The 15,420-nt window shown below is 33.7% G+C and overlaps 1 protein-coding gene and 1 long non-coding RNA gene across 2 annotated transcripts; one reads left to right on the top strand and one right to left on the bottom strand.

Annotated features, from left to right (window-relative positions):
* Positions 1-571: 571 nt before the first annotated feature.
* Positions 572-1,631, bottom strand: LOC111515295 (cytochrome c oxidase subunit cyclope). Its single transcript, XM_023171521.2, has 3 exons — positions 1,532-1,631; positions 1,178-1,348; positions 572-750 (listed from the first exon to the last, which is right to left on the bottom strand). The coding sequence occupies exons 2-3, from the start codon at positions 1,342-1,344 to the stop codon at positions 675-677; spliced, it is 243 nt and encodes an 80-aa protein (XP_023027289.1). The 5' UTR covers positions 1,345-1,348; positions 1,532-1,631; the 3' UTR covers positions 572-674.
* Positions 1,632-3,605: 1,974 nt separating this feature from the next.
* LOC141483748 (uncharacterized) lies at positions 3,606-13,387 on the top strand. The gene is made up of 3 exons (XR_012466267.1): positions 3,606-3,825; positions 5,828-11,325; positions 11,524-13,387. It is a non-coding gene; the product is annotated as an uncharacterized lncRNA (long non-coding RNA).
* The last annotated feature ends 2,033 nt before the right edge of the window (positions 13,388-15,420 follow it).

Below are 15,420 nucleotides of genomic sequence, written 5' to 3'. Positions count from 1 at the left end.
TTCATTGTGTTCTTACTGTTGAACACTTTAATTATAGTATTACATATGAATTTACATCAGACCTTTTACTAGAGGAATCTTTGGTAGAGGTATATTAATAACCTATTCTATAGAAACACGAATCTAAGCATTTAAAAAAAAAAAATAGAAATCCGAACTTCTAATCTTCAATAAGAAACATCAGTCGTGTCACATCAATGGATGGATTGTTGAATAAGTTATTCAAATACTTCTTCATTTACTGGTATGGGAATTAAAAACATACAGATCTTTGAAAACAACAAAATTTGGGTTGGTAGGCTGTGGTCAAATGTAATCTGAAGTACCAAACGTTTCGTCTGCTTGAACCACCAATTCACACAGTGGTTAATTGAGTGAAGTAAACTACCTACGCCAGCCCAACTGACTACCATCCCACCTGTATTCATTTCTTGAAATCAAACTTTCTAGGAAGAAACTGTCTTCTGCGCAATATTTGTGAAAACAGTTCTAACGTTCGCCCTAAATATTTTATAACATTTATATACTCCATATCTGTACATATGAGTTATTCAAGTAGATGAAATGACAATTATTTGTTTTCATCATTCAGATCACTTTATTCGAGATACAAATGAATGAGCCTAATAGTAACATCTATACAGATCTAAAATGCTGCTAGTCTTCTTTCCTCTTCAGTTATCTGGTTCACAAGAATCAAAGAGACCTTTATTCCTTATTTGATTGAAAGCTTTCTCGATATCATAGTTTCTGAAAAATAAGTATTGATTTAAGAAATGTGAATTATACCATTCTAGATAATTTATAATAGAAAAATATAAATTTCATGAACATACAAAAAAGGAATTGTTATTATTAATGAAATCACCAGTATTAGAAATATGGGCTAAATCCCTACTTCGAGACTCGATCTGACCCTGAAGTGGTCAATTGCAGAGCGAAGCTAGGCCAACATAGACCACCAAAAAACATTCTCCCTGTCTTCTACAGCAGCTTTCATTATCCAGTAACTAGTCAAAATCACAGCCCAAAAAAAAAACAAAGAATTTATTGTTTTTTCTGCATTGTTTCACCAGTTGTATGTAGAGAGTTATTGGTTGTAACAGATATTGATTAACATGAACTTTTAAGACAATACTTGCGACTTACTTGGATAATAATGAATAAATATATTTACTTGTAAAATTCTGCATAAACCCTTTTCCTTTCATCATTCACAAAGACTTTCTGGAGCACTGCGGCTGCTGTTGCTACACCAGCTGCAAGCAGAATGTTGACCTTAATCTGCGATTGAAGTAGTCCACGAAGTTGAGGTTTAGCTGCTTTACCTACTGCTCCAGACATTTTTCTAGATATAATCAAATGAATATTACATAACATGATAGTATAGAGGAAAATTTAATACTTGTTTTTGTAATAAGTAACTAAAAACTAAATTATAGGTCATTCTAGAAAATTTATATTTTCTTCTAGATTCAAATTATAGAGAACAGATAATATCTAGTTTAATTAATAATGAATTCATACAAACCTTCAAAATGGCAATGAACCGTCTCACTTCAAGATGAGTTTACAATTTACAAGTGACAACGACAACCGGTGTCAAAGATTAGCCAGTGTTGCCAGTAAGAAATTATTTTACGTACCACATAGACGAGTTCTTAAATTTACCGATAGCTCACCGATTGATCTATTGGTCATTTCGAACGCGTTTCTATTGGTTGAAGCTATCACAAGAAAATTTCTGTTGAATTTAAAAAGTCACCTCATTATTTGATCAAAATGTAACGAGTTTAAAAAAGCGTAATGTCCTCATATACCTATTTGATGACTGTGAGAAAACACATGGTCTCAGTGGAGGAGTAATCGAAGACTACATATATGTAGTTAAAAAAATCTGCATGGAACAGAATTGCCTCCAGTTAAACAACTGTTTTTACAGACAGCATGAAGGTACGGCAATGGGAAACTCACTGTCCCCCTTCATAGCTTATCTGTTCATGGAGCAGATTTGAATTTGAAGCAAAATATGAGTTAGATTACTTTCCACGGACTTGCAGACGATGTATTTGCAATTTTTCATACAAAGGAATCAAAGGTATAGAACTTTGTTTCAACTTTCAACAACGGATCCCCAAATATCAAGTTCACAACTGAAATTGAAAACAAGGAGGAGTTACCATTCTTAGATGTCTTAGTTATAAGAAATAGCTAAAATAACACCAGCACTTTTAGATATATTCCTGATAGCTCATCAAATTGTCCACGAGAGGCTTCTGTTACGTTCCTCTCGAGGAAATAAAGGTACAATTTTGAGGAAAATGTTATCAAGGCCATAGCTGAAAGCATTTGGAATTCTTCAAATTCTTTGGTAAGTTAATTATGAAACGTAAGTTCGAAAAGAATCTTCGTAAATCTTCGACCTTTCAAAAAGATGTAGATTCAAAGTTCATTGTCCTTCCGTATGAACCAAGATACACTAATGGATTAGATCGTATTTTCAAAAAATTTAAAGTTGAAGTAGCTTGCAAAAACTCACTTCAACAAATGTTATGCTAGAATGAATGGAAAATTGTTAAGATTGGTACATGACACCAGATTTTTGGATGCTTTCGAAAGTCTGGAAATAGCAAATAGTATGAGAACTATAAATAGATCCCATTCCAAACGACCCATTGTTCACATTTCTATGAATCCCTTGGATAAAATAAGCGGGAACTTTCACAAGAAAATTTATTGCAAATTTCTGACTAAAATCATAGATGTGCATTTGAAAGTGAAATTGAATGTTTACCATGTTAGATATAGAAACAGAGTGTTTTAGAGTTAACTCCAAATTGGGAATTAGTTTTCTTTATCTAATGAAGACGCCAACTTGGTCGGTGGAACGCGCGTCTAGACGAGAATTTCAGTTTTGGTATTGGAAAAAGTGCTCGTTTTGAACTCTATAGGTTACTTATCGAACAGATGGAACATAAACAAATGATTGCAGTCGATCTCGATTGGTGTTTGGTTTGGTAACATCAGCAGTTAACGTGAAATTAACAGCAATTTGCTGTTATGTTTCTGAGTACAGTTGGTGGAATAAAAATAGTTATTGAAAGAAACAACCGAACTGATGATACAAACAACCATTCGAGAAAGGCTTATATTGTCTGAAGACTAGGGGAAGGTAGGGTAAAGTGAATACACTGGGCAACGCGAATACTCCTCACTACTCCTTAATTATTCGTGCGTGGTTTAAGATGCCACTACTGTAACAGAGATGTCTAAAAACCCTGGTGCATCTACTCATACCTGCAACCCTGAAGAGGCACGAGCCTACAGTAGGGTCTTAACAAATACTCAAACAAATTAACCAAAATAAGTGAATAAACGTGAGTGAGTGAGTACTCATACCTGCAAAAGTTTGGGGTAAAATGAGGGATTTATGGCTAACTTGATTAGCAGAGATCAACGCCGTTTACGCCATTTCAGATGGCGCAACCAGTCATTACAGAAAACTGTAATCATAAGACCACACAGGGTGTATTTGTATTTATATTTAATTCCACATTCATTTTTCATACTTACTGTGCTTTTAGGATAACTTAAAAAGTGAGTTAATGAATTTTTTTTGTTTTAAGTGTTATTGATGAATTGTCAGTATTAAATCGAAAGATAAGTGTCCAAGTTCTGGTGAATTATTAGTTGAAGTTTCAACCCAAGCAAAGTTTTGAAGAAATTTCGTGTAATTTCTTGATATTTCAACTCAAGAAATGTTGGCAGATGTTATTATGTAGTTGACATTGGTTGTTTATCGGAACGAATTCCGCAAAACAGGTGGTAAGTATAAAGATTATATACTTGAATACATGTTTTTAGTATGGTATTGGAATGGAAAAACAACTGAATAATTCACTAGATTACAAAGAAATATTCCCAGTGAATTCTTTGTCGAACTTTTCGATTACCTGTTAAGAGATCATTTTGATAAGCACCAACTTTTAACCGTTTTTTTTTTTAATTAATAATAAAAAAGTTTCCTGATTGATGCATAAAATTTGGAATAAGCGGTTTATATATGAAGAACAATGTAATGAGTAGAAACACAGCTGTTTTCTAATAGATATTCAACCAAAATACATCTACTCATAGTGACTATGGATGTATGTGTATCACACCTAGCAGTTCTACTCATGAATCAGGACATTGATTTTCTTATACATACACATCTCGTTAAGTACACAAAATCACTCAAGAGAAATAGCACTACAGTCCCACCTTGAGCTCGTCATGCAAGCCTTTGGGTTCTGCAAATAACTTGAGAGAAATTACAAGGCAAAATTCATTAAATTACAATAGATGTAAGATGGTCAATTACCTTCCGTTGATCATCAGATGTATTGAATAACTTCTTTGGTTCAGAAAGAATGTGAACTATTTATTGTCTGTAAAAGTATATTAAAGTTTATAAGATTTCTGTATTTATAATTATTGAAATTTACAGTTCCAGCATAAATTGAACAAAGTTTAATTCAAATATCCTTCATTATTATTATTTTAATTTGATTTCATTGAGTCATATTTTTTGCTATGATTGCATGTGCAGGTCATCACTGATAGACCAATTTGACACTTGACCCCCATGCCAATTAAAATTTTGAAAAAAGTTGAAGTGCCTCCCCCAGCCATCTATCGAGCAATCACAGTGTTTTTTTTCAAAAAATGGTATCGGTAATAGCCCCCAAACGTTTTTTTCATGTGATTCCGTGTTAGGAATCACACGTTAAAAGGTAAGACCTCGTTAATCCTTAGCTCGCACAAGTTTTGACTTCTGAGGGTTGTCGTTCGTAGGGGTGCGACAGCTGGTTAACGGAAAAACAGATTTCAAACAGATTTCAGATTTCTACGTCAAACCGTTCAAAAGTAAAGTTAGTTTTTTATCAGTCTGAGGTGAAATTGTATTTAATATCCTTACCAGTGGTAAATTAACTTCCCAGTTTCCTTGTGATGGGATTTCTTTTATATTCAGGTTCCCACGAAAAGTAAAATACCGTAATGTTCAGAGAACACCACGGTTGAATTTCTGCAGACTGCATGAAAGTAGTTTAGTGTCTTTTAGAATACAAATACAAAATGTCTTCTGATATACTTTAATTGCTTACCACAACCTTTTACATTGATTGTGTAAGAGTTCTTTTTTTCAAACAATGTGATCATCAATTATGATACTGGTAGTTTTTTGAAAATATTCAATCAAATTTTAAAAAAACATACAGCTGATGAGAGTATCACATCTCAACAGATATTTCCAGATTTTTAGAAATTTGACTTACAGAAAATTGTATTTTTTTTAATTTTTATTTTCGAGGGCTCTTTCATTATGCTCTTTAGCACAGCAGATATTCAATCTAGAGATCAAATATGCCCTCAGTGCCTCTCTTGACAATTCTTCCTTGTGGTGTTCACAACCTACAATATTTTTGGGAGAAAAATTTGACAATTTGATTAAAATTACTGGAAAGCAATTTCTTTTAAGTTCCCTTTCAAAAACACCTGATATTATTGTGGCTTCAACATCGTGAAGAAAGCTATTAATTTTTTGTGATGGTAATGTTAAAAATCCTCTGCTCTTGTTTCTTATGAGGGAATTGAATATTTCATTTCCCTTCCCCAATATCGAATCCACACATTCTCCACATTTGGTGTTGCCTTTAATTTTTTTTGCAACATATTCACAGAAATAAGCAAAAGCTTCATCAATACCTGAGAAGTCCTCTTCAATTTCGGAGATAGTTTCTTCTATTTCAATATAGAATATAAATTTTTGCTGTTTTTCTTTCAGATCTCCAATATGAAGAAGGGATTTCATCATTTCTCCTCCACTAACATTACTTTCCCTGGGCGGTTTTATCAGAGAATAGAGGGACATTAGGCGGAATATTTGTCCAACTTGAATTGACTCGGGATGAGTATTGCATCCACCTGCAGCTCTCATCATCCCAAAAATGCTGAAAATGATATCAACAAAGTTGATTGGAATTGTTATGGATATGTGAACATTATCACCTCCAAATGATCTTGGTTCAATCTGGATGTCATCAAGTATTTGAAACCAAAATGGGGTTAGGAATATTCTCTAGTTGAATACTGCTAGAATTTGCCAATGGATGTTTTGTGACAGAGTGTGAATCGGGTAGAATACTACAGGATGGACTAGGAAAAACGTTTAGTGGAAGTTCAGGAGCGGTTTCACTGAGAAATAAAAAATATCAAAATACCTATTTTTATTATAAAAATGACTATCACGTCAATTTCACAATAGAACTTGTCTAAAATCTAAATTTTTCATGATGATCTTCTACCACATAGTAACGGCTATATATCCATCAATTTACTTGTCTAAAACATGTTTTACCCTTTAGATCAATAAATGTTATTTAATCAAATTAATAAAACTATATAAATAATCACACAATCCTTATCAGATATTTGGCAGAAGCTTTATCAAATATTCTTTGAAAAAACTAATCACAGAACTAAATATAGGAATTCAAGTATTTCAGTTGTTCATGTTTCAAACGGAGTTTTTTCCATTGGATAATCCAACTGCAAACTGAAAAATAAAACCAGTTATAAAAAAATGAAAATCAATCTTCGAATCTGGGAAAATTTCAGCATCCTTCATCAACAACTTTCAATAGCTCGTGTAGAATGATTTCATGACTGACTTCAATGTTTTGGTGGGTTTTCGGGTTTTGCTGTTGTCTTCTTTGGTAAACTCCAAACGCTTCAACTGCAACTACGACAGTCAGCGGCTTTGACGAAGTACTCCTCATAAGATATTCATTGAAACTAATTTCAGTATCAACTTTATTCTCTAAGATTACTTCATCAACGCAACTGAATATGATTGTCTCAGTTGCAGTCAAATATTTTTACTGAAAATGATCAGGGCAAAGCCAGGAAACTAACTATTACGAAATTAGACAGGATGGGTTTATACATTCAGTTCGATTTTAGAAATATTTCATTTTGATTTCAGAATCGAAGTTACACTAAATCATTATTTTATCTATTCAAAATTATATCTGGTTTCATTGATTGTCCAGAAATTCTCTCCCTTATAACTTCCAACGTTCCACAGAGGTCCATTAGACAAATAAAGCTATTTATTACACCATATCACTAAACTAACTATTGGTATCATTCTCCTTTATCTGAAATGTTGAGACTTGAAAATAACTACTCTGATAAAATCCATTTCTTCTGTGATAATGAAAATATTTTCAAGAATCTCACTTTTTGCTCATGTAAATGTTTTTCATTACTTTGATTGTCCTTCATTCAACACACATAAATGTGTCTATAATAATTATAGTAGTAGTAGTATAAGTGGTTACAGTACAAGCTTTCTTTGTTATATAATTTATTGTAAACAAAAATTGGGGTTCACCTATATACAAATGAATAAATTGAGATCCCTGTAAATAAACATGGACAAAAGACTAAAATGGTATTTGTTAAAATTGGTTTTTCTGTTAACCAGTTGTCGTTCCCCTACAAACGGCAGCCCTCAGAAGTCGAAACTTGTGCGAACAGGGATTAACGAAATCTTACCTTTTAACGTGCGATTCTTATCATGTATACCTAAATATAACCCTTTGTTCTATAACAACTTTTCCATTAATTTTTTTTATTCCTACTGGCATTTCATTATAACCGTCTCACAAGAAAGATTCTAAAAGATACACCTCTTTTTGATTATGTTCTCAGAAGAGGCTGTTTATAATAATGATATCGTATTTATTATTTCCATGTGTAAGCAGGACGCTTACACAGATATTGACAAATATGAAATATCAGGAAATACAGGGTGAAGTTAATGAAGTTAATTTTCTGTGAATCAGGCATTTGTAGAAAATGTTATTCAACTTTACCCCTTTCTTCCACTATCACCTTTTATTATATTAGCACCTATTAGCCCGTATTGAATAATGATGTACTTTTATGAAAGGTATGAAGGGAAAATATGATGTAAAATATTGAACAAAACAGCAGCTGCGATCATTGAAATGAAAAATATTATGAAATGTTATAACTAAACTCCACACATTCAGACAATTTGTGACATATCCCTTTTTCAACATGATTCAATTAAATAATTGTTACATAAATATCTTTTCTCATATTATGTTATCAATAACTTTCTTTAAAGTTCATTATGAGCCTTATATGAAATTTGTAAAAGGACATTGATATGCTTGAGTTGAACTGAAAACAACAACAATCTTTTATTTTCAAGAGAAATGAATGGCATAGAGTGTTTGTTTCCAACTGCGAACTTCTCAGGGTTTCCGTTAGAGAACAGCCGGTTGAAAAGAACCTTTTTTTGTAGATAGGTAAAGCTAGAAGGGGTTATTTATCATTTCATATATGAATAATTTGATATTTATCATTTTGATAATACAAAGTGTTCTCTCTTGATTTGTATGTAATCAAATTTGCTTTTGATACCTTATTCAACGGATACTTTCCAACTACAGAAATTATTAGTAAACTGGTTCTGGAAATGGTGCACGTTTTCTTGAAATTCGTACAATTAAGTACTTCTCTATAAGTGCACTTCGAAAAAATATACAAATCTTTGATAGGATTTATAGGTAGTGCTGTAGAAACTGAATACTCACATGCATGATGGTTTGGCACCCTTCAATAGTTTTTTCTCACCAATGAAATGGATGGGAAAATGCTTTGAGCAAATAAAAGCACCATCAGGCAGATATTTCCTAACAGCATCCATCCACAGTTTCCTCTTGTTTTCATCCTATAAATTACAGATTTTGATCAGGTACAATGCACAAATAAAACCATTCAAATCACCAATTGAGAACAAGTAAAGTTAAAAGAGCATACTGTTTGGTTGCTTGGAATTCTATATGCTAACAATTACTACGAGTATATATTTGAGAGAGCATTAGGTTTCTCATCATACATAAGTAGTCTTTTAACCACCCAATACATTTTTTTTTATACAAGTCCACAATACAACAACACCCTCGAGTTCTACAATAATTTTCCATAAGATTTCAAAAATATACAACATTCTGTTAGGCTTGGGGAACTATTTGTTTGACATGGAGCCCTACTCAGTCAGTGATTTTCAAACTTAATATATGATTTATTAATTGTTGATATAGATTTAATTTTTTATTTGTTTTAAATTTTATGCTGATATTAATATCATGATATTTTAAATGGATGTTAAATTTCATGTAACTGTAAACTCACTTACTTCTCATAATAATTCTGTAGAAATGCAATAAATCTATCTGCATACTGTAATATTCATCTGTATTCAACTTGGTATTAAGTTGTATTTAAAAAAATTACAATTCAGAATAGCGCCATCTTGGGAAAACTCTCGTAAGTGTTGTTAAAAGCAATAGGTGGTTCCTTCAAAAAGTTCAAAACAAAATCTAAGCTTTACCAACACCGGGGTTTCTAGGAATCCTAACTTAACGTTCGGCCACAGTATACTATATACAGTAATCCCACTTCGGGTGATTTTTGGTTTGAATTTTCTACACGCAGATCCAGGAGTTGCAGTCTCAGGTCTGCGCAAACGACGAGTTCAAGACAGGCACGCCATCAAAGCGTTTAAACACTGCTCAACATAACAAATATTCATATAAACTGCTCAAAAAAATACAGTCGATGAAAACCATGTTGGGCACCTAAGAAAATTGTACAAATGATAATTTTGCATTTGTGTAATATTCAAGTAACCCAGATCATTTCGACAATGATGAACTATGTTTCAAGTAGATTTTAAAAATTCATGGGATCGGATGTGACAAAATATACTTTAATTTCAACAAGAAAAAAGACAAGATGAAGAACGAGTTTTGTTATTCATGAACCATGGTACTGTGCAATAGCTCTCTAGGAGGAATAACGAGTCCCTGTGTGTATACAACCGTGATAGCATGGTCTGCACTGATGAGGAACACTTCAAAACGGTTCGCAGTTGGTTCCTTGTTCGAATCAGGCGAAGTCCCACTATTTGTCCTAGAGAGCTCTTGCAAAGTTGTTTCTTCAAAGTGAGAATCTTTGCAATTATGTCTGAGGCGACTTGGATTCCGAAAGGTTAACAGTATCGAGGTATTTTTGATAGTCAAATTTACATTATATAAGAAGTTGCTGACTAATAGGACATGTTTCATTTAGAATAAGTGTTTTTAATCTACGCAGCAACTTTTCGGGGTTGATTAGACATCTAGACTTGTATAGATTCAAATATCAACATTTGTCAATATATGACGAGTTATTAGCTAAAGAAGTAGTTGTTTTCTGTCGGAAAACATATATAATGGTATAGTCAAAATGCATTTGGACTTGTCAGTGATTTTATTATCAATTTTTACTTGGATGAAAGCTGGAAGCAGCAAAACAACCTATTATCTTACAGTGTAAATAATTCATAACTTCCAACTCCGAAAACTCTCACATACATTTATAGTTAGTACATACATACAAAAAAATTATTTTTGTATGATTGAACACTACATACCTAATTACTTTTTTACTTCTTCAAGTCCTGAATAGTAACTACATAATTCAGAAAGAATAGGCTCTACAGATTCCTTAATCTTGAGTGATGAATTCGATTAGGAATATTTTTAATAATTGGTCCTTAATATAATCGAATCGGCAAACTCGTCCGCCATCTTGAATTCTCCAATCAATAAATGAATATGCTATATTTGGCCCCAAAAATCACTACAAAGAAATTTCGCATGGATTCGTACCATGGTTCATGAATAACAAATCACGTTCTTTATCTTGTCTTTTTTCTTGTTGAAATGAAAATATATTTTGTCACATTCGAATATGAACATCTGCCGATTCCATGAATTTTTAAAATCTACTTGAAACTTAGTTCATCATTGCCCAAATGATCTGGGTTACTTCAATATTACACAAATGCAAAATTATCATTTGTACAATTTTCTCAGGTGCCCAACATGGTTTTCATAGACTTTTTTTTTTTGAGCAGTTTATATGAATAGTTGTTATGTTGAGCAGTGTATACACGCTTTGGTTGAGATTGTAGTAGAGAGAAATGTCATTAGTGTCAAATACGTCATCATTATAAAAAATGAAACTCCTGGACACCGACATCAAAGGGACCGACGCTGAGTGAAACTACTGTATACAGAAATACTGTGGTTCGGCCATCTTGGGCCAGTGCGCGGAAAACACCAGAGCGAGAGGTCGCGTCGTGCCCCGCTGACAGAGTGGAGATTTGTATTTTTGTGAAAAATAGATTGATTTCGCAAGGTATGTATATTGATATTATTTTCAGTATTATTAGTTCTTGACCATTAGAAATATTTTGATTCGTTAGCTTATTGAACTAGGTTTTTATAGTATATTCAACCTCAAAAATTACCCAGTTGGGCAAAGGGTGAAGTGAATATTGTGTCCACTTTGCCCGTAATTGACTTAAGATCTCATAATGTGTTTTATTCGTTTTAGATGGTGAGTGAATATAAAAAAAGCTAAACAAGGGTCGTCGGATAAAAGTGTCACGTAAATGGATATCAATTTGTGCGAAGCTGGAGAATCAATTAAGAACACAGCTAGAAAGTATGAGTTGGCTTATGCAATCTTTTACAGACATGTAAAAACTGGTAGCGCGGCTCCAAAACTGGGCCGATTTCGTCCTGTTTTTACTGAAGATCAAGAGATAGAGTTAATAACATAAGTCAACTCGGGACGAGTTTAGAAATTTAGCATTCGCCCACGCTAAGAAAAATATTTTGAACTACCCGAAATACTGGGATAAGTACGAGAAAGCTGGAGATGACTGGCTATCGTCATTTTTGTCACTCCACTTAATATGGGTTGCAAGGGTAAAAGGAATCAATTAACGTGAAGTTCGACGATTTTATGAAAATATTGAAGTTTTGACTGTAAAATATGAAACTGATGCAACTATAGATTATACAACATTGATGAGATTGGTATATCAACCACCACTAATAAGCCACTTAAAGTGCCAACGGAAAGAAGCAGGTGGGCAATTGCCAGTGTAGAACGTGATCAATTAACGACGGTCATTGTTTGTTGTGATGCTGCTGGTTCGTATCTCCCGCGCTTTTAAATTTTTCTCCAGGAAAAAGATGCTGCCCAGACTACTTGATAGTGCGCCTCACGGCAGTCAAATAATTTGTACTCCAAATGGTTGGACTTCAGGAGAGGAATTTCTTGATTGGATGCATTTTTTATGGGACATGTTCGACCTAACCCTGATGTGGACAAATTGTTATCACCGGCATTTTTTGAAAAGTGCAGTAGCTATAAATGCAATTAATGGATTTGAAAGACCCGGTATTTGACTAGTTAATGAATATGCTTTTGGTGACGAAGATTACGAACCAGCCGCCGTGATTGCAGGCATATCTAATATGAATATCCCCACAGGAGGCACACTTTCACTAGAAAAGATCGATACTTTTAGACCTTCTCCAGAAACTTTGTCAACCCCTTCACCTTCGCTTCTTCAAGAATTTATTCCTCTAAATCCAGTCGATCCTTTAGTAAAATTAATTTTATGTCCGAGCAGGGCTACCTCATATCTGAGCTTCAAACCTTTGTTGCGCCAATTATAGTCTTCTCTTGACACACCTGAAAATATTAGTAGCTACGTTGGATTTACTGGCACACCTAAACTAGAACCTGGATGTTCTCAATCTTTATCTGCTTTTAAACTAGATGCAACAACGAATGCTCAGAAAAGTGATACATTGCGGCCAGCAACTGAAGTAAATATTCAATAAAATGCGAGCATTTCTCTGGATCCCAAACCTAGATGCTGAACTTCTCACTGCAAACCCTTTATGTTGAGAGCTATACCAAATACTGCCAAATCAATCAATACAGAAATTTGAGAAAAATTGAGTTAAGAACGTTACTAAAGACTGGATGATGAATCAAAAATTATTCCTAAGCAGACTGTTGAAGCTAATACTAAGACTGACAAAACAAACAAAGAAACCGCTAAAAAAAGCTGCGGCGAAATATACATTGAAGAAGATGATAATCCAACTGAAAATTGGATTCGATGTAACCTTTGTCAACTCTGGTGTCACGAAGAATATTCCGCTTTTGATGACACTCAAGAGTATATTTGTGATAACTGTCAATCCTAATTTTCTAAATATTCAAGTTCAAGTTGAGTTTTTTCAGTTAATTTGATGTATTACTTTTCATACATCAAAACGTGTGTATTCATTTTGCCCGAGTAGGTATTACTGTATTCGCTTTACCCGGGAATCTGGGTAACTGATGATGGTTATTACACAAGCAATAAATAATGACTGATTTTTGCTACTTATTTTGTTTTTGTACCTTATTCCCTTCCTGCTAAAACCTTAAATGTTTCGAGGTATTCACTTTGCTCGACCTTCCTAGTCAGCAGCACAATTAGAGACGACCTCTTCACAATGGATATTAACTGACGGTTTTGAGTTCTGAAAACTGAAACTACATTGAAGTGAGCATATACTATTTTCATATTATACAAAATTCAAATTGAATTCAAATTACAAATTATAATGTATATATCATGTCCAATTTCATTCATAAAGGATGGCGTAGGCTTCCTTATTTACAGTAATAGAATTTGGTGAAATTGTGACATGTAAATTGTTATATTCGTACCACGTACTAGTATATGGATATCTGAAGTATGTCGTCTGATGTCCACGGCAAGGGTTTATTTATGATTCGACACGATAGTTTATAAGATTATAATGGCAAATGATATGTTATATATGCCACCAGTGTGAAGGTAGCCATGTGTTTTCATCCATGTGTTTGGTGAAAGAGAGGCGAGCGCGCTATTCCGCCATAGGTCGTTTCACCGCAATTATTCACATGGCTAGCCATGGAAATTTTTACATTGATAGACTCATTGCTGGAAACGAACTGACGTGATTGGAAATGATTCAAATGATGATGAAAATCTTTTTTCTTATGAAATGAACCGCATTTTATTGAAATTGTACAAACAACTGATAATAATAGAAGCAGAAAAATAATTCCAAAAAGAAATTCGTTGCTAGGAATATTTTTTCTGTCAATTAATTGAATACACCCCCGACTACCCTTAATTCAATTTTCATTAGAAAAAATCATAACTCCTAGCAGAAACACATTGCTGGGAATTTTTTTTCACGAAACCATCGAATTTGGCATGCTTATTAACCTCAGAAGGGTCAATGATTTTGTCTCACGAAAATACACCCCCTTCTACCCTTAATTCAATTTTAATTAAAAAAATCATAACTCTTTGCAGAAGCACATTGCTGGGAATATTTTTTTATGAAACCATCGAATTTGGCATGCTTATTAACCCCAGAAGGGTCGCTGATTTTGTCTCACGAAAATACACCCCCTTCTACCCTTAATTCAATTTTCATTAGAAAAAATCATAACTCCTAGCAGAAACACATTGCTGGGAATATTTTTCCATGAAACCATCGAATTTGGCATGCTTATTAACCCCAGAGGGGTCACTGATTTTGTCTCACGAAAATACACCTCCTTCTACCCTTAATTCAATTTTCATTAGAAAAAATCATAACTCCTTGCAGAAACACATTGCTGGGAATTTTTTTTCATGAAACCATCGAATTTGGCATGCTTATTAACCCCAGAAGGGTCGCTGATTTTGTCTCACGAAAATACACCCCCTTCTACCCTTAATTCAATTTTCATTAGAAAAAATCATAACTCCTTGCAGAAACACATTGCTGGGAATATTTTTTCATGAAACCATCGAATTTGGCATGCGTATTAACCCCAGAGGGGTCACTGATTTTGTCTCACGAAAATACACCTCCTTCTACCCTTAATTCAATTTTCATTAGAAAAAATCATAACTCCTTGCAGAAACACATTGCTGGGAATATTTCTTCATGAAACCATCGAATTTGGCATGCTTATTAACCCCAGATGGGTCAATGATTTTGTCTCACGAAAATACACCCCCTTCTACCCTTAATTCAATTTTCATTAGAAAAAATCATAACTCCTTGCAGAAACACATTGCTGGGAATATTTTTTCATGAAACCATCGAATTTGGCATGCTTATTAACCCCAGAAGGGTCGCTGATTTAGTCTCGTGAAAATACACCCCCTTCTACCCTTAATTCAATTTTCATTAGAAAAAATCATAACTCCTTGCAGAAACACATTGCTGGGAATATTTTTTCATGAAACCATCGAATTTGGCATGCTTATTAACCCCAGATGGGTCAATGATTTTGTCTCGCGAAAGAACACCCCCGACTACCCTTAATTCAATTTTCATTAGAAAAAATCATAACTCCTTGCAGAAACACATTGCTGGGAATATTTCTTCATGA

Source organism: Leptinotarsa decemlineata, unplaced genomic scaffold, assembly GCF_025532065.1.
Source record: "Leptinotarsa decemlineata unplaced genomic scaffold, Ldec_3_MD MMD2_tig00004067_RagTag_RagTag, whole genome shotgun sequence".
Classification (NCBI taxonomy): domain Eukaryota; kingdom Metazoa; phylum Arthropoda; class Insecta; order Coleoptera; family Chrysomelidae; genus Leptinotarsa; species Leptinotarsa decemlineata.
This window is presented reverse-complemented; position numbering and strand designations above follow the sequence as displayed.